Source organism: Geotrypetes seraphini, chromosome 2 (assembly GCF_902459505.1).
Source record: "Geotrypetes seraphini chromosome 2, aGeoSer1.1, whole genome shotgun sequence".
In the NCBI taxonomy this organism is placed as follows: domain Eukaryota; kingdom Metazoa; phylum Chordata; class Amphibia; order Gymnophiona; family Dermophiidae; genus Geotrypetes; species Geotrypetes seraphini.
In genome coordinates this window covers 518,514,389-518,534,621 of record NC_047085.1, presented here as the reverse complement: position 1 = coordinate 518,534,621, position 20,233 = coordinate 518,514,389, and the positions used below count along the sequence as shown (strand labels likewise).

General features: G+C 42.7%; 1 protein-coding gene across 1 annotated transcript in view; it reads right to left on the bottom strand.

Annotated features, from left to right (window-relative positions):
* Positions 1-2,662: 2,662 nt before the first annotated feature.
* LOC117355026 (zinc finger protein 98-like) overlaps positions 2,663-20,233 on the bottom strand; it is a 35,946-nt gene continuing 18,375 nt past the window's right edge. Inside the window, exons 4-5 of the mRNA XM_033932972.1 lie at positions 15,868-16,878; positions 2,663-2,724 (exon numbers count right to left, since the gene is read on the bottom strand). Coding sequence (XP_033788863.1) covers positions 2,663-2,724; positions 15,868-16,878 — 1,073 coding nt within the window. The remainder of the gene's footprint in view (positions 2,725-15,867; positions 16,879-20,233) is intronic.

Sequence of the window (20,233 nt, the reverse complement as noted above, 5' to 3'; positions counted from 1 at the left end):
GACATGTTGACCATCACTTACATGCTGACTATACACCATTACTATTGCTCAGTTGTTTTGTTCTACCTTACTTCTTGATAGCTAGCCAGACGTTTTGTAGATGACGTTATGATTATCTGCCTGGTTTGTTCTGGTGCACAAGCAGTTTTTTTATTGAATCTTACTGTTTTTGTTATATTGCTGTTTTCAATGGGTGCTCTGCTGTGGTAGCTGCTGTTATCGCTCCCTCAGCACACATAGGTTCTGTATTGTGTGACTTTAGGTCACTTTATAGAGAATTTGGTGTTCTTTCATATCATGTCATGAAGTCTTCTAACCTGTCTTTTTTTCCCTGGAAGTACAGAGGATCACATACAGAAAGGCATTTGGGAAGCCCATTTAAGAGGGCCAGCATCAAGTTTTCAGTTAATCACTGTATAATACTGCATGTCCCTTAAATGTATCTCTCTTAATACTAAAGGGCTTAACAATAGGATTAAATTAAAGAAAATCCTGCTATACTTAGATCAACAAAAACCTGACGTCATCATGTTACAAGAGACCCATCTGGACAAAGTGGCCTCTGACAAAGTTCACTTGGGGTGGGCACTGCCTGCTTTCTACTCACCAGCAATCGCAAAGAAGGGAGGTGTGCTGACTTATTCGGAAAAAACAGGATCTTACAGTCATATCTTCCCTCTGCTGACTTAAACGGCAGATGGGTCAAAGTCACCATAGCATGCGGCGGCCAGCGGATCACCTTATTTAATATCTATGGTCCTAACACGGACAACCTGGAATTCTTTCGTGAAATCACCTCCTCGGTGTTACTGGATTCTGATTCTCACTTGCTGTTAGGTGGCGATTTTAATATGGTACTAGACCCTGACCTCGAAAGGAACTCTCAATATAGATATAAAAAATCAAAATCGTAGTATGCGCTCCAACACCTGATCAAGGATCTTCATTTGGTCGATATCTGATGGTCTGTACATGGGACTGAGAGAGCATACACGTTTTACTCTAACCCACATATGTCTTACTCGCGTATAGACTTCTTCCTGTTGAACACACCATTGTGTGACTCGGTTGCTAACGCTGAAATCTTACCAATCACGGTTTCAGACCATGCTGCCATTTCACTCCAGATTCACTGCCGGTCACCATCGGCCACCCACCAACAATGGCGATTCAATTCTTCACTGCTTCAAGATTCTCAATTTAAAACATGCATTCGTGAGGCTATCACTGAATACTTTCACTTCAATACTCCAGACCAGACCTCATGGATTACATGCTGGGATGCTTTTAATGCCTTTATTAGGGGCGTCATCATCTCGTTCGCTGCCAGTAAACATAAAGCCCAGAGGGGGCCACATTGCAATTGGAAAATGAGGTCAAGCAGTTGGAACGGGATCATCAAACGGATCCTACGGATGTCCCTACTCTCGTACGCCTTGCGAAGGCTCGTTTCCAGTATAATTCCTTGATCAGTAGGACAGCTGCTGCCACGGTGTTCCAGCAATCTGCTTCATATTTTGCTGACAACAAGTGTGGACACCTACTGGCCTCTTATCTTAAAAAGAGACAAGACAGAGAGAATATAGCTGCCATTAGAAACATAGAAACATAGAAGATGACGGCAGAAAATGGCTACAACCCATCAAGTCTGCCCACTCTGCTTACCCACCCCCTGTCTATGCCCTAATGACCCAATTTCCTTATCTTGACCCTCGAAGGGATCCCACATGGGTATCCCATTTATTCTTAAAGTCTGGCACGCTGTCTGCCTCGATTACCTGCACTGGAAGCTTGTTCCAATGATCAACCACTCTCTCTGTGAAGAAATACTTTCTGGTGTCGCCATGAAATTTTCCGCCCCTGAGTTTGAGCGGGTGCCCTCGTTCATATCCCAGGCCTTTAAAAATTTCTACGAGAAGTTGTACACCACGGAATTAGATGACTGCAATACTTCCACACATTTTCTGGATGACTTGCCTCACCCTACTCTAACGAAAGAGGACAATGGTATGCTTGATGAACCATTGACCTTATTGGAACTCACCCAAGTAATTGACTCCATGGCGTCGCATAAAGCTCCAGGACCAGATGGTTTGTCTGTAGAGTTTTATAAAGAATTCCAGGATGTTCTGAATCCATACTATCTGAAATTCCTTTCTTCTATCATAGACTCTGGACAGGTACGTGGTACATTTACTGAAGCTCATATCATTGTTCTCCCGAAACCAGATAAAGATCCACGTTTTGTCTCCAACTATAGGCCGCTTTCACTCATAAATGTGGACGCTAAAATTACGCTAAACTCCTCTCCAGGAGATTACAAAAAGTCATTTCTAAATTAATCAGCACGGACCAATGTGGTTTCATCACAGGGAGGTACTCCACAGATAACACGAGAACCTTCTCATACATTATTGCTCACGCTCAGGACCGCTATCAGGATCTCATTGCGGGGGGGCTTGACGCTGAGAAAGCTTTCGACCGTGTAGAATGGGCCTTCCTGTTTAGAGTCATGTCTTGATATGGTTTTTCCGCTGATTTCATCCACAAAATCAAAATATTATATTCTTCCCCGTCTACCAGAACTTACATCAATGGTACTTTATCTTCTACTTTTCATCCAACATGGGGCACCAGACAGGGTTGCCCCTTATCACCCTTGCTATTCAACCTGGCGCTGGAACCACTCATCATAGCAATCTGTGATAACAACCTCATTGAAGGCTTCAAAATTAAGGACACTGAGCTAAAAATTTCTGCATATGCTGACGATATACTCCTCTACGTCTCTCACACATCTCTTCCACACTTAATTTCGCTGATTCAGGAGTATTCAGTCCAGTCTGGGTACAAACTGAACATGAACAAAACAGTGGTCATGCCAATCAATTGCCCGGATGTTAAACATGAGGTGGAACAATTTGGTGTTCAATGGTCCGCCACGAAAATGAAATACTTAGGTGTTTATTTTGGCCCCACTATTGGGGAGACGATACAACACAACACTGATTACCTGTTAAAAATCGCTAGACATACCACAACCGCCTGGACTCCCTTCAATCTCTCCTGGTGGGGACGCCTGGAGTCTATACGTATGATGATCATACCAAAAATCAACTATGTTTTAAATATGCTACCATTTTACTTACCTCGCTCCTTCTATTAGGCCTTGGACTCAATTCTCACGAATTATATCTGGAATAAGCGTCATCCCCCGTATTGCTCTTAGCAAATTGAAAATGGGAGGGTGGTGTCAACTTCCCGGACTTTTACAAATATCATAGTGCCTTCATCATACATCATTGAACTCAAGGACACAATGGCCACAGAGCTTTGGATTTACCGGCTTGGATTGGTTTGGAACATTCGATCTATGACGCTCTTCGGATGAGGTACCTCCCTGGACAAACCTTATCGAAGCTTGACAAATCTGATCCCGTTATCACCTCTTACAAAACAGCACTTCAAGAACTCGACTCCTCCCTGTCTCATGGATGGGAGCACTCCAAGTACTTACCAATTTGGAACAACCAGAGATTTCAGATTCAGTCTAAGGCTATTTCTTGGCCCTTGTGGCAACAGAGGGGCATATGGATGGTCAAGGATCTGATGATTGCTAATAGGTGGATGTCTTTTCAAGAACTATCGGATAAATGGGGAATACCCAACAACCAGTTTTTCCCCTGGATGCAATTCATGCATTGTTTTAAGGCCACTCTACCTGATCCGCAGGCACTGGCAGACAAGCCTAGTTTATGCATGCATTTAGACAAGACCTCAGCGACCGGATGTAAAGCCTCCTTCTGGTACAAATTGATTCAACTGAACAAAGAGAAGGAACCTCTGACCTCTGAGATCAAGTGGCAGCATGCTCTTAACCTTCCATCTGATGCCATTGATTGGACCATGGTATGGGCGACTTTATATAAATCCATCAGATCTGCCTCTTTATTAGTCTGTTTTCTTTTTATTACATCGAACTGTATGGACTCCTATAATGTCTCATAAGATAGATTCTTCAACATCATCTAAGTGTTGGACATGTGATACTGCTGATGGCAATTTGGAACACATGTTATTTCATTGTAAACACCTAGACCTCTTCTGGCATGGTGTTTGGTGTACAATATGCACAATTTTGGACATTGCAGAGCCTCTCACACTTAGAATCCCCATTTTAATGTCTCAAGGTCTTATTCTACCCATTGATAAACAAAAGGGTTACCTCCTGTCTGTCATGTTATCTATAGCTATTCAAACTGTACTCTTCTGCTGGAAGGACTTAACTAAAGTTGATTATCATGCTTGGTGGAATACCCTTTGCTTGCATGGCAAATATGAAAAAGTAATAGCCGAAAAGAATGATGCCCTTTGTAAGTATGAAGCTATATGGTCTCCTTTAATCAAATACTCCTCAGATATATGAACCTCACCTAGATTGCCTTACTGAATTGTTTCTTTACTGCTTGCTACAAGAATATTCATGTCATCATTAATGTTGTTATTATATGATTGCGTTGTTTTGACTACTTCATGGCTCTAACACAGCTGGATTGTCTTACATGAACACCATGCAATTTATACTTTGATATTTACTTATTTACTTTTTGTATTGTGCTTTAAAACCACAATAAAAAAATTTTGAACTAAAAAAAAAAAAAAAAAAGAAAAGTATTCCACATTCAGCTTGTCCAAAATTCACAGAAGTATGTTCATATCACACCTCTTTCAAAAAGAAAACTGGCTCCCTCTCTCTCATTTTGGGGTCCTTTTAAGGTGCGCTTACCGATTTAGCGCGTGCTAAATTCGAAGGAATCCATTATATCCTATGGGCATCTTAGCATTTAGCTCACGCTAATCTTTAGCATGGGCTAAATTGGTTAACGCATCTTAATAAAAGGACCCCTATGTCACATAAAACTGAATTACTTACCTTTAAAATACTAGTAACATAGTAATATAGTAAATGACGGCAGATAAAGATCTGAACGGTCCATCCAGTCTGCCCATTAGTTATAAATTAACTTGTCTCTTCTTTGATATTTCTGGGTCATAGACTGTAAAGTCCACCTGGTATTGTCCTAGGTTCCAAATGCTGAAGTTGCCGTCCAAGCTCTACCATATAGAAACATATAGAAACATAGAAGATGACGTCAGAAAAGGGCTACAGCCCATCAAGTCTGCCCACTCTGCTTACCCAACAAATGGAATCAGAGCAACTTCCTGAGTCAAAAATATAGAAATAAGCAAGGAATCCCCTATCAAATCCAATGAGACTAAGAATTTATCTGGCGCCACCAATGCTAAGACTGAACAAACTGTCTCTCTCCAGAGTCCTCATGCCTGGAATAAACTACCTGAGTCTGTCTCTTATTCAAAAGTAGGCTGAAAACCCAACTTCTTGAGTAAGATGACTTGTCTATATAGATGTCTCTATCGATCTCTCATGCCTCAGGCATAGTTACTAATAAACACTGTACAAAGTCTTTGTTAGCTTCATCGAATCCTTGATGAAAAATTGTGGGATATAATATTACATTAGTGACTTTTATTAAGCCTTAAAATAGTTCTAAACGGATTACAAAAGAGTTAAACTGGACATTTCCAGGAGAATTACAGGAGCAGGTATTAATTACAAGATTGTGACTTAGTTCGAAGTAAGGGATACTTAGGTACGGCATTAGCTTTTCTTGACATAGTTCCTGAATAGCAGAGTTTTTATTTCCCTTTGGAGGCTTTTGTAATCAGTTGATAACAGTATGTGGGCGAGATTGTGGTCTAGTTTCGCTGCCCATGTTGCTAGTAATCTGTCATACAACCTCTTGCATTGTGTCGTTGATTGGGGGGGTGAGTAAATGGAGTCTGAGTTCTTCATGGCCTGCTTTGCATCTAACTTGCCAGTGCTTGTGTCTCTTCCTATTTTCTTCATGCGGATCTTTTTTCCATTCTTTAAAGAATATTTTTTTGGTTCTAATAGCCTCTCTCACTTCACCTTTTAACCATGCCGGCTCTCATTTCCTCTTTGTTCCACCTTTGGTAATATGTAGAATACATCTGGTCTGGGCTTCCACGATGGTATTTTTAAATAACATCCATGCCTGGTTTACAGTCCTAACCTTTGCAACTGATCCTTTCAGCTTCTTTTTATCATAGTCGCCCTTTTGAAAATTAAATACCATCCCTCTAACTGTAACCCCCTACCCTGGCATTCTGATTATCTGTCTTGATTGTTTAGATTGTATGCTCTGATGGTTAGATGAATCATGTTCTCAGTGATGAAAGACAGAGAAGGCAGATGACGAATGCTACCACGATTGACTGACCATAATTTCAACACTGTGTCACTTTCAAGGTCTTCATAGCTAATTCTGATGCTGAGAAAGTCCCTGGTACCAAGACTGCAGCTTGTAATTTATTTATTTAGATTTTTATCCCGTTCTTCCAGTAGCTCAGAACGGTTTACAAGTAAACATTCACAATGGAGTGAATTGGACATACAAGATTATACAGTAGATTTAAATATTTGGACATATGAGACTGTGCAGCAGTTTAGATATAGGGACTATATAGAAAATTAAGAACAGTAGTTTAAATATAAGTAGTTTAGTTTAGATACAAGTTATTTGAGTATAGGCTGAGAGTGGACTATACAGAAATTTAGGCAGAAGATTAGAATGGAGAAAGAAGGGTAGAGGTAGCTATGCCAAAAAAAAAAAAATGTAACTTCGCCGTAAATGTACAGTCTCTTCATCTGTTAACTGCATAGAACTTCAATGGTAATGCGGTATACAAAAATAAAGTTATTATTATTATTATTTATGGGGGTTGGGTGTAGACTGAGGTGACCTTTAGTTGAAGAGGAGGGTCTTTACCATTTTCTGGAATTTCATTAGTGAGTTCTGTAGTCTGAGTTGAGGGGGAGTTGGTTCCAGAGTTGGGGAATGAAGTGGCTGTAGGAGCGTTTGCGGGCAGTTTCAGAGAGGAGGGACCTTCTGGGGGGGAATGCATAGGTGTATCTCCGTTTCTGAGCGGAGGGTGCGGGTGGGGATGTAGGTGGGTAGCTTGGATTTTATGTAGGAGGGGGTGGTGGCATAAATTCTTTTGTGTGCTATTGCCAGGGCCTTGAATGCACAGCATTGGCTAATTGGGAGCCAGTGTTCAGTGCGGAGTGCTGGGGAGATGGGATCATGGTAGTTGAGGCTGTGTAGGAGGCGGATAGCTGCATTTTGGACCCGTTGGAGGCGATTGAGATCTTTTATGGTTATTCCATTAAATAGGGAGTTGCAGTAATCCATTCTGGAGAGGACATATGCGTAGAGGAGTTGGACTAGGTCAGGTGTGGAGATGTAGGGCTTGATCCTTCTCAGTTTGAGGAGGTAGAGACTACTTGGGATATGTGGGTGGATAGGGATAGGTGTCCGTCTAAGGTTACTCCTAGGCTGCGTACTTGGTCTGTTGCCGTTAGTAGAATGGAGTCCCATGATAGTGTTGGGCGTGTGTATTTTGTGTGTTTTTTCCTGATCCATAAGAGTTCGGTCTTAGAGATGTTTAGTTATAGTTTGTTATTTGTCATCCAGGTTTTCATGTCAGAGAGGCAGTGTTGGAGGTTAGCAATTTGGGACATAGAAACATAGAAACATAGAAATTGACGGCAGAAAAGGGCTATAGCCCATCGAGTCTGCCCATACCAATGACCCACTCCCTGATTCTTACTCTCTTAGAGATCCCACATGAATATCCCATTTCCTCTTGAAATCTAACACGCTGCTGGCCTCAATCACCCGCTGAGGCAGCTCGTTCCAATGATCGACCACCCTTTCGGTGAAGAAGTACTTCCTAGCATCACCCTGAAATTTCCCTCCCCTGATTTTCAGCGAGTGTCCTCTGGTTACCGAGGGCCCCGTAAGACTGAAGATATCATCTTTCACCACTATACGCCCAGTAATATACTTAAAGGTTTCAATCATGTCTCCTCTCTGTCTTCGCTCCTCCAATGAGTACATCCGCAGTTTTTTTAACCTTTCTTCATACGTGAGATCCCTGAGCCCCAAAACCATCCTGGTAGCCATTCGCTGAACCGACTCAATTCTCAACACATCTTTTCGGTAGTGTGGTCTCCAGAATTGAACACAATACTCGAGATGAGGTCTCACCATGGATCTGTACAGTGGCATTATTACTTCAGGTTTTCTGCTGACAAAACCCCTACGGATACAGCCCATCATTTGTCTTGCCTTGGATGAAGCCTTCTCTACCTGATTGGCAGCCTTCATATCGTCGATCGGTTTTCGCCTAGAGGGAGGAGCAGCTGGATGTCATCGGCATAGGAGTGGATTTTAATGTTGTACTTCTGCACTATATCAATGATAGGTCTGATGTAGAGGTTGAATAGGAAGGGGGATAGAAGGGCGCCTTGGGGAACGCCATATTTGATAGGCTTGGGGTTAGATTTGTGTGTTCCTAGTAGGACAGTTTGGGTCCTTTGGTGGAGGAAAGAGGTGAACCATTGGAGGGCAGAGTCCTTGATTCAAAGGTCATAGAGTCTGGATATGAGGAGGTGGTGGTCGACCGTGTCAAAGGCAGCACTGAGGTCAAGTAGGACTAGTAGGGCATCGCTGCCTTTGTCGAGTATTGACCAGCTGTCATCGATGATGTAAACAGAATAAAACAAAGAACAATGTCCATATTAATTTTTCATACACTGGCAGCAAGAACCTTAGCAGCAATGACAGGCCCGTAGTGCTTTGTAGGAGAATCCATGGTGATTTTGCTCTGGCTTCATATGCACACATAAAGGTTGTTCAGGCTGAGGCCTTGTAATAGAAGCCTTTTATTGTGGGTTTGGCTTCATCATCAAAACCAAGCTGAAATGCACATTCAGCCTTCTAGCTTGTGAATGTCCTCCTCTCTGAGCACACCCATACACTGTTAACTATAAAACTCCTGGGCTTACCTTACTACTCTGGTGGTCTAGTGACACACTGGAATAGGATCAATCCGCAGTTACTCCTGCCCAAATGGCTGCTATGACTTTCAGAGGCAGTATCACAAGATGGCTGTCGTGACTTTCAGCGGCAAGTTTGGAATATAAGGCAGAATGGGCAACAGCCAGTCTTAAGGTCAAACAATATTTTATTGATGATAGAGGAAAGAACAACTGTTAAAGCAGGTAAGAAATACACAGAAGAAACAAGAATAATAACAGAAACCTCAAAAGGACAAAAGTAACATCATCAAATTTTTCACAATACAACTGCCACAATAGATCCCATCCCCCCCAAAAAAACAGAAATAAAATACCCACCAATCCACTCTCTCTCCCCCATGACAGCAATACAGCAAGGCTACAACAAGGTAGAAATATCCAAGGCCCTGGTTCCTTAAAGACCCCAGCACTAGAGGAAAGGAAAAGAAGTGTCACAGAAACTCCAACGTAAGCAAAATGAAAAAAGAAAAAAAAGAGAAATGGTTGCCACCTTTTCCACAGCAAACCGCCCCGAATCTGCGACGTGTAGAAAGAGGCTCCCATCCCCCAGAACAAGTGGGCATAGACCAGCAAGTCTCAAAATGAATTAAGCACTAAGCTCCGAGCTCTGTGGGGCAAAGAATCAAGATAGGGGGCAGTAGCCAGTCTAAAACACCAAAGTTATTTGAGAGTGCAGAAAGTACCTGTCGAGTCACAGCCAGTGTCTTAATCCATGATGTGAATGTAGTGGTGAATGTTTAGATTGAAAGCTAATTGAAGCTTTTATTACATTCAGTACAGCAGGGTTTCTCAATGCGCTACACGTACCCCAGAGGATACGCGGGCCGCTCTTTGGGGGTACACTGGCTGACTGCCTCCCACCCATTCGCTCACCACTTCTCGCTGGCTCCATTTAATCCACCCTGCTGTTGCTTCCGTTAACTCCAAAAGGGCCAACGTATGCAGAGATTGCACGCTGCCGACCCAGAAGCCTTCCCCGATGTCAATTTCTTTTTTTTTTGTAATTCCTTATTTAAAATGCTGGAAATACAACCCATAGAACATACAACAAAGAAGTTCATTAATCATAAACAGCTCCTAGACAATAACAGTACCAGAAACTCATGGACAGTGTTAACCAATTTCTTAAGCCCCCAATGAACTCCCCCGACCCCTACCTAAAATCCAGAATAACTGCCCCCTCTCCCCCCCCCCCAGGAAACAGCTGATAGAACACCCCCTCCCTAATAACTAACAGCCCTGTACTGCAACATGACAATGTATAGCATACAAGGCATAAGAACTTAAGAATTGATGCTGCTGGGTCAAACCAGTCCATCGTGTCCAGCAGTCTGCTCATGTGGCGGCCCTTAGGTCAAAGACCAGTGCCCTATTTCAGTCTATCCGTACCTACGAATGTTCAGGTCTAGCAGGAGCTTATCTAACCTTTTCTTGAATCCCTGAAGGGTGCTTTCCCCTATGACAGCCTCTGGAAGAGCGTTCCAGATTTCTACCACTCTCTGAGTGAAGAAGAACTTTCTTACATTTGTACAGAATCTATCCCCTTTTAACTTTAGAGAGTGCCTTCTCATTCTTTTCATTTTGGAAAGGGTGAACAATCTCTCTCTCTCTCTACTAAGTCAATTCCCTTCAATATCTTGAATGTTTCAATCATGTCCCCTCACAGTCTCCTCTTTTCAAGGGAGAAGAGGCCCAGTTTCTCTAGCCTCTCATTGTACGGCAATTCCTCCAGTCCCTTACCATTTTTGTCGCTCTTCTCTGGACCCTTTCGAGAAGTACTATGTCCTTTTTCATGTATGACGACCAGTGTTGGACGCAGTACTCCAGGTGGGGGCGCACCATGGCCTGGTACAGCGGCCTGATAGCCTTCTCAGAACTGTTTGTGATCCCGTTCTTAATCATTCCTAGCATTCTGTTTCCCTTTTCGCCTCCACCGTGCATTGCGTGGACGGTTTCGTTGACTTGTCTAAAAGTACTCCCAGGTCTCTTTCCTGGGGGCTCTCTCCAAGTATAGCCCCGGACATCCTGTATTCATGCATATGATTTTGTTACCGACATGCACTACCTTGTTCTTATGCACGTTGAACCTCATTTGTCATTTCGTGGCCCATTCCTCGAGTGTGTTTATATCTCATTGTAGGTATTCACAATCCTTCTGTGTCCTCACTACTCTGAATAACTTTGTATGATACGCAAATTTAATCACCTCACTCGTCGTGCCAATTTCTAGGTCATTTATAAATATGTTGAAGAGCACAGGCCCAAGCACCGAAACCTGCGGTACTCCACTTCTGATGCTTTTCCAGTCCGAGTATTGCCCATTTACGCCCACTCTCTGTTTCCTATCCGCCAACTAGTTTTTAATCCATGTGAGTATATCACTCTCGATTCCTTGGCTCGCAATTTTTTGAAGCAGACATTCATGCGGGATCTTGTCAAACGCATTTTGAAAATCTAGATATACGATGTCTACTGGGTCACCCTTGTCTATCTGCCTATTTACTCCCTCGAAGAAGTGCAGTAAGTTTGTCAAGCTGGTCCTCATCAGTTTGTGTCTGTCAAAGTGATTGATGATCCAGTTCTTTATCTGCGCCTCTACCAGCTTTCCTGGTACTAAAGTCAGACTCACTGGTCTGTAGTTTCCCAGATCTCCCCTTGAACTTTTCTTGAAGATCGGTGTAACATACACCACTTTCCAATCTTCTGGAATCTTTCCTGATTTAATCGACAGATGGGCTATTAGGTGAAGCAGTTTAGATATAACCTCTTTCAGTTCCTTGATTACCCTCAGATGGATGCCATCTGGTTCCGGGGATTTATCGTTTTTAAGCCTATCAATTTGCCTGCATGCCTCTTCTAGACTGACCGTCTTCATTTCCTGTGTATAGCCTGTTGGATTGTGGAATATTGGATATATCCTCTTTGGTAAATATAGACATAAAAAATGTGTTCAGTTTGTCGGCGATGGCTTTGTCCTCCTTTCTTCCATGGTCATCTAACGGCCCCACTGCTTCCTTCACGGGTCATTTCCCCTTAATATATCGAAAGAACGGCTTAAAATTCTTTGCCTCCTTGGATATTTTTCCTCATAGTCTCTTTTGGCCCCGTTTTATGGCATTGGTTTGATGTTTGTTTGTGCTTTTTCCAGTTTTCGTCCGTTTTTGTCCTTTTCCATTCCTTAAATGAAGTCTTCTTGTCTCGGATCGCTTCCTTCACTGCTACAGTGAGCCACGCCGGTTCCATGTTCTTTTTCCCCCATCATACCAAGAGTACCCCCAAAAATCAACGTGGTTCATTACCCTCCACCACTAGAAATCTACCTCAAATTGCTGCTATCGACGTGTCAATAGAACAGAGTCTATATTTCTCAAAGACCCATCCCAATTTTTCCCTTATCAGTATCAAGGTAGACATCTGAGGACTCTTCCAAAACGAAACCAACACCAACCTGACTACAGTGCACACCAGGCGAGCCAGCATGTCTTATCGTCCACCCCTCCGGGTATCACCTCCAATAAGGCAGTTTCTGTGTTCACTGCCACCCGATATTGTAAAAGTGGCCGCACATACCCAAATACCTGGGTCCAATAACTAGAGAAGTCTGGGGCACCCCATCACATATGTAAAAATGTGCCCTGCTGGTCGCACCCTTTCCAACACTTATCTGTACACGAAGTATACATGTTGCTAAGCAAGGCTGGCATAATATACCAACACACCAATAGCTTAATGGCATTCTCGACCAACTGTGGCGCCCACCAACGTCATAACTGAAATAGGGGGAAGGATTTTGGGCCAGTGGGTGCAATCGCTGCATGCGCTGGCCATTTTGGAGTTGTGGCGGTAGCAGGGGAAATTAAATGGAGCCAGAGAGTGGCGGGAGGTGGCAACGCATGGCAGGAGTGGCGAGAGGCAGAATCGGCGGTGGGTTGGCTTGGAGGTAGGCATGGGGACGGAGGAGGCACTAACATGACACAGGAAGGAAAGAGAGAGTGAGGAAGAAGGGGCATTGTGACATAGGATGGAGTGAGGGAGGGAATAGAAAGGGACAATTGTTGGGCCGAAAGAAATAAAGAAAGAAATGGATGCATAGTCAGAAGGAAGTGCAACCAGAGACTAAGGGCTCCTTTTACAAAGGTGCGTTAGGGCCTTAATGCACGGAATAGCGCACGCTAAAATGCCACACGCTTACCGCTACCCCCTCCTTTTAAGCAGGCAGTTATTTTTCGGCTAGTGCGCGCCATAGCTCGCGCTAATCTTGTGCGTGCGCTTAAAATGCTAGCGCACCTTAGTATAAGTAGCCCTAATCAAATCACCAGACAACAAAGGTAGAGAAAATGATTTTACTGTCAAGTTAGTGATTGAAATGCGATAGTTTTGAGAATTTATATCTGCTGTCTATATTTTGCACTATATTAGTCTATAGTGATTACTGAGGTGACATTGCATATTTTAAAGTTATCTACATTGACCTCTTTGAAGAAAACCTGAATTTAAATGATAATTCCTCTGCATAGAGTGTGTTTTGTGGTTTTTTAATTTTGTGGTTACTATTACGTATTAATAAGATTATTGTAGAAGCATACATCAACTCATCTTGGCTACCAATCCAGTACATCTTGGCTACTGTATGTTATTTAAAACCTTAGACGGACACAGCCCAACCTACCTGAACAACCGCCTCATCCAAACCACCTCAATCAGACATAGAAAAACAGACACCCCTCGATCAAAGAAGTAAAACGGAAAAACACTATACGATGGCCTCCTGGCCACTCAAGCAGCTAAACTAGACAACCAAATCTCCAATCTACTGATAACGACACCAGACTACAAGGGATACAGAAAAGAAATAAAAACTATACTTTTCAAGAAATTCCTGAAACAGCCTTAAGTTCAGAAAAGAAATAAAGCCTACATTCTTCAAGAAATTCCTTCCCCCCTCCCTTTTCATGCCACACAGAAACTACATAACCTACTCATTACCTCTCTAGAAAGAACCACTCTAGAAAGAACAAATGTTCTTCCATTGTAACCCTCCGTTTTTTAATCTCTTTTGTAATCCGCCTTGAATCCCAAGCTTTTATTACACTCAGTACACATAAATGGTTTGTACCCTGTGTGGTTAATTTTGTGATTTTTTTTTTAGATCTGAAAGCCGTGTGAAGCTTTTATTATACTTAGTACATGATAGGAGGCTTGCGCCAGAAGACGTATGAGGAGAGACTGGAAGCCCTGAATATGTATACCCTAGAGGAAAGGAGAGACAGGGGAGATATGATTCAGACGTTCAAATACTTAAAGGGTATTAACGTAGAACAAAATCTTTTCCAGAGAAAGAAAAATGGTAAAACCAGAGGACATAATTTGAGGTTGAGGGGTGGTAGATTCAGGGGCAATGTTAGGAAATTCTACTTTACGGAGAGGGTGGTGGATGCCTGGAATGCGCTCCCGAGAGAGGTGGTGGAGAGTAAAACTGTGACTGAGTTCAAAGAAGCGTGGGATAAACACAGAAGATTTAGAATCAGAAAATAATATTAAAGATTGAACTAGGCCAGTTACTGGGCAGACTTGTACGGTCTGTGTCTGTGCATGGCCGTTTGGAGGAGGATGGGCAGGGGAGGGCTTCAATGGCTGGGAGGGTGTAGATGGGCTGGAGTAAGTCTTAACAGAGATTTCGGCAGTTGGAACCCAAGCACAGTACCTGGTAAAGCTTTGGATTCTCGCCCAGAAATAGCTAAGAAGAAAAAAAAAAAAAAAAATTTAAATTGAATCAGGTTGGGTAGACTGGATGGACCATTCGGGTCTTTATCTGCCGTCATCTACTATGTTACTATGTATGGTTTTTTATCCTGTGTGGATCATTTTGTGCCGTTTTAGATGTGAAAGCCGAGTGAAGCTTTTATTACACTCAGTACATGTAAATGACTTATGTCCTGTGTGGATCACTTTGTGTTTTTTTAGAGCTGAAAGCCGAGTGAAGCTTTTATTACACTCAGTACATGTAAATGACTTATGTCCTGTGTGGATCATTTCATGACTTTTCAGATTTGAAAGCCGAGTGAAGCTTTTATTACACTCAGTACATGTAAATGGCTTGTGTCCTGTGTGGATCATTTCATGACTTTTCAGATTTGAAAGCCGAGTGAAGCTTTTATTACACTCAGTACATGTAAATGGTTTGTGTCCTGTGTGGATCATTCTGTGACTTTTTAGAGCTAAAAGCTGAGTGAAGCTTTTATTACACTCAGTACATGTAAATGGCTTGTATCCTGTGTGAATCATTTCGTGACTTTTCAGAGATGAAAGCTGACTGAAGCTTTTATTACACTCAGTACATGTAAATGGCTTGTGTCCTGTGTGGATCATTTCATGACTTTTCAGAGTTGAAAGCCGAAGGAAGCTTTTATTACACTCAGTACATGTAAATGACTTATGTCCTGTGTGGACCACTTTGTGTCTTTTTAGAACTGAAAGCTGAGTGAAGTTTTTATTACACTCAGTACATGTAAATGGTTTGTGTCCTGTGTGAATCATTTTGTGACTTTTTAGATCTGAAAACTGAGTGAAGCTTTTATTACACTCAGTACATGTAAATGGCTTGAGTCCTGTGTGAATCATTTTGTGTCTTTTTAGATGTGAAAGCAGAGTGAAGCTTTTATTACACTCAGTACATGTAAATGGTTTGTGTCCTGTGTGAATCATTTTGTGTCTTTTTAGATGTGAAAGCAGAGTGAAGCTTTTATTACACTCACTACATGTAAATGGTTTATGTCCTGTGTGAATCATTTTGTGTCTTTTTAGATGTGAAAGCTGAATGAAGCTTTTATTACACTCACTACATGTAAATGGTTTGTGTCCTGTGTGGATCATTTCATGACTTTTCAGAGTTGAAAGCCGAGTGAAGCTTTTATTACACTCAGTACATGGAAATGGCTTGTGTCCTGTGTGAATCATTTTGTGACTTTTTAGAGCTAAAAGCTGAGTGAAGCTTTTATTACACTCAGTACATGTAAATGGCTTGTATCCTGTGTGAATAATTTTATGACTTTTCAGAGTTGAAAGGCGAGTGAAGCTTTTATTACACTCAGTACATGTAAATGGCTTGTGTCCTGTATGGATCACTTTGTGTCTTTTTACATCTGAAAGCAGAGTGAAGCTTTTATTACACTCAGTACATGTAAATGGCTTGTGTCCTGTGTGGATCATTTTGTGTCCTTTTAGATTCGAGAGCCGAGTGAAGGTTTTATTACACTCAGTACATGTAAATGGCTTGTGTCCTGTGTGAATCATTTCATGACTTTTCAGAGTTGAAAGCCAAGTGAAGCTTTTATTACACTCAGTACATGTAAATGGTTTGTGTCCTGTGTGGATCATTTCATGACTTTTCAGAGTTGAAAGCCAAGTGAAGCTTTTATTACACTCAGTACATGTAAATGGTTTGTGTCCTGTGTGAATCATTTTATGACTTTTCAGAGTTGAAAGCCGAGTGAAGCTTTTATTATGCTCAGAAGATGTTAATGGTTTCTTATTTTTATGATCCCTTTTGTGCATCTGGAGTTCTTTCTGGTGTGTTTTTCTTTTCCTCTTGCCATAGTGGGATTCAGAAGTCACTTTATCACTATTACTAATTTGGGAGGGTCTCTGGTTCTCAAGGCTGTTATTGAGCTCCCTGTCATTTCTCTCAACGGATAGAGGCCCTTCCTGTGAGTCTTCTGCAGGGTCTCTCTGTTCCCTTGATTCCTGCTTACAATTCTTTGTGTTAATAATTTCAGGCGTCTGGGAAATATTCTCATAGACGTTTTCTGACTGTGTTTGGATTTCCTCCATTTCCACAGGACCTTCTCCTTGATTCTCAATTCTCTTCCAGTCATGTCGGTTCTGATGATCTGCTAAATATAAACAGAAGATATTTCTCATGAGTTAGAAAACAGCATTGATTTCTAAGATTCTTTAAACTTTCAAATAATAAAAGAACAAGAGGGCATTCGAAAAAGCTGAAAGGGGACAGGTTCAAAACAAATGCTAGGAAGTTCTTCTTTACCCAACGTGTGGTGGACACCTGGAATGCGCTTCCAGAGAACGTAATAGGGCAGAGTACAGTACTGGGGTTCAAGAAAGGATTGGACAATTTCCTGCTAGAAAAGGGGATAGAAGGGTATAGAGATAGAAGATTACTGTGCAGGTCCTGGACCTGTTGGGCGCGATGGATCTCAGGTCTGACCCAGCGGAGGCATTGCTTATGTTCTTATGTTCTTAACCAGTGTCTAATGAGGAAATATAGATGTTGCAGAAAGATTTTCCATTTGTGGCTTGAGAATTGGTCAGTTTCCTACTTGCAAAGCATTTTTTCAAGCATTTATCTTTTGACAGTGCCAATTTGTGAGCGGTTCCTTGGCAATGGCAGTGTGGAGAGTTAAGGGAGTCAATTCTCTCTAGGGCAGCAAATATCCGATTGCTCTATAGATATTGCATGTAGGTATAAGAATCACCTACCTATAGCCCACTCATGCATCGCCTATTTGCACACCACCCCCTCTCACTTGCACTCAATAACTTTTAGGCACTATCTTATGGTATAGCACTTAAGGAAAAATTATGTTCTTACCTGTTAATTTTCTTTCCCTTAGACGCAGCAGATGAATCCAGAGACCAATGGGATAGCTCACATCTACCAGCAGGCGGAGATAGAGAAACTGATTAACAGGTGGTCCTATTGGCTGGCAATTCTCCTGTTTATCTAATATAGCTCCTTGCCCAAGCACACGTAACCAGCAATAGGCATAGCATGTAAAAAACTTCTTTCCCATAACAAATCTCAAAATGCAATAATACAGAAAATAACCTGCCATAATAACAAACTGCGAAAGTTGCAAAAGAAAAAACCGAGAGACAATATCCAGAAAGGGTGGGGCTCTGGATTAATCTGCTGAGTCTAAGGGAAAGAAAATTAACAGGTAAGAACATAATTTTTCCTTCCCTAGCAACAGCAGCAGATGAATCCAGAGACCAATGGGATGTAGCAAAGCAATCCTCAATCTGGGTGGGAAGCAAACGCCGCCTCCGCAACAACCGAAGCACAAAACGCCCCTACCGCATGCGCCCCCATATCCATGCAGAAATGTGGAGAAAAGGCACTCACCGAAGACCAATTAGCCGCGAGACAAATCTCCTCCAAGGAAAAAACCTCTGGGCCGAGCCCAAGAAGTAGTCATCGCTCCAGCGGAATGGTCATGAAGTTCAATCGCCACCCGCTTCCCGGCCAGCAGGCAAGCATAAGGAATGTCCTCCTGGACCCATTGAGCGAGGTAGGCTTCGGACGCCGCCATACGCATGAGGCGTCCCTTGAAGAATACAAAAAGGAGATATAAACAACTAAAAGTCGTTAGAAACCGAGCTCGCGGAGAACGCTACATACGTATCAAAAAATGCAGTGAATAAAAGCACTGCTCCCAATATCTCCTCCCAGGAAGAAGGAAGGAAAAGTGAGCATGACATAAAAGAAAGGATGACACCCCCCTAGAAAGAAATAGTGGTACCATCTGAACTGATACCCCATATTTCGGAAATCAGAAATAGGAATCCTCGTTGAACAAGGCCTGCAACAAAGAAAACTGCAGAGCTGAAGCCATGGCCACAAGAAACCCCATGTTCAACGGCACAGCCCTTTAGAGTCCCAAAAGACAAGGATGAAATAAAGCCTTCGGTAAACTGAGAAGAAGTACGTGAAGATTGTACTCCAAACCGGGCTTTCTAAGAGGCGCATGAATATACCGTACTCTGTTTAGGAACTGAACTACATGAAGCTGAGAAGTAAGCGAAGAGCCATATACCTAGCCCTTGTAACAAGCCAAGAATGGCACTAGAAGCTGAAGGGAATTGAACGCTAAGCCCTCAGCAATACAGTTGTGCCAAAAAGGAACTCTGGAGTGGTTCAAACGTTAAGAAGCACCCAAGAAAGGAAAACCCTCCAAAAGGAAGCAGAAGCCACAGGAGAAGATGTCCGTAGCACCTGGATAAGAGAAGAAACAACCTGCTTTGCATAACCCTTACACATCAGCCAAGATTTAAAAAAAAAAAAACTAGGTCGTAATACTAAAGTAGTACAAATATCCATGTGGATCGGACCCTAGGCGGACAAAGCCGGAGATACCAGGAAACTTCTTAGTCCAGTTGTCGAAAGACTCATCAAATCCGCATAGGAAGGATGGCTCCGCCAATCCAGGGATTCTACAAACACTGTGTCCGGAAGGCGAGCTCGAGATGGCAAATCCAAGCCATCATCAGCCAGCGGAAAACACTGAAAAGGAGAAGGCAGAGGCGAGAAAGGAGCCATGCAGCAACCCCCTCTAACTCCCAGTCCCTAGGCCCGCCGAAGAAGCTAGGAAGAATAGAATTGAGAGACAGGGCCATGAGGTCTAGGTCAAGGAGATCTCGCTTTCCTAAAAGGAGCTAGAACGCCTGAGCCACAAATCACCATACCCAGGATGCAGAAGATTATACTAGTACTAGCATGCGCTCTTACAAGAGCGTAAACAGCGCTGTACACAGTAACATTAATCCACGGAGAGAAAGTCTATCCACACTCTTATCCTGATCCATAAAAGGATCTGCCAACAGAAGACGAAGACGAGAGTCCACCCAATGAAGCAGACCAACTTCACCTGCCAACTGAGTACAACACCTACTGCCCAAGCTGTAGAGAAAGACCCCCATCCTAATACTGACCAAAAGGACCCTCAGCAGCAATCCGGAAGAATGATCTGAAGCTCCAGAAAGGTAGCCTGACCCTACTCAAGAGCAGAAGAATGAACACGTACTGAGTCGCTTCCGAAGACTAGACTCCTGGAGCTGAGGACGGAAACCACCGAGCCCCCCAACCCGACAGCCCTGGATGGTCGTTGGTCATGAGCTAGTCCAGTAAAGACTGAGGCATGCCGTGAAAAGAGAACCGCGCTGAGCTACCAAATCATACAGAGCGATGCATGAGGAGCATACCAAATAATTGGAGCCCTGAGATACCGGGAACCACCGGAATAAAAGTGACTGCTGAAGCATAAGAAGGGGAAAGCAAGCCGAAGTTCCCAGTGGAATCAGCAATATGGATCCCAGAAACTGTACAGAATCCTATACTCTTGGTTATGGTAAGCGAAGAAGAATACCAATCTGAGACCGAGACCCCACGCCTAAGTCTCCGGAAAGAAACACATGTCTCTCCTATATGAAGAAAAACATAACCCCGATATA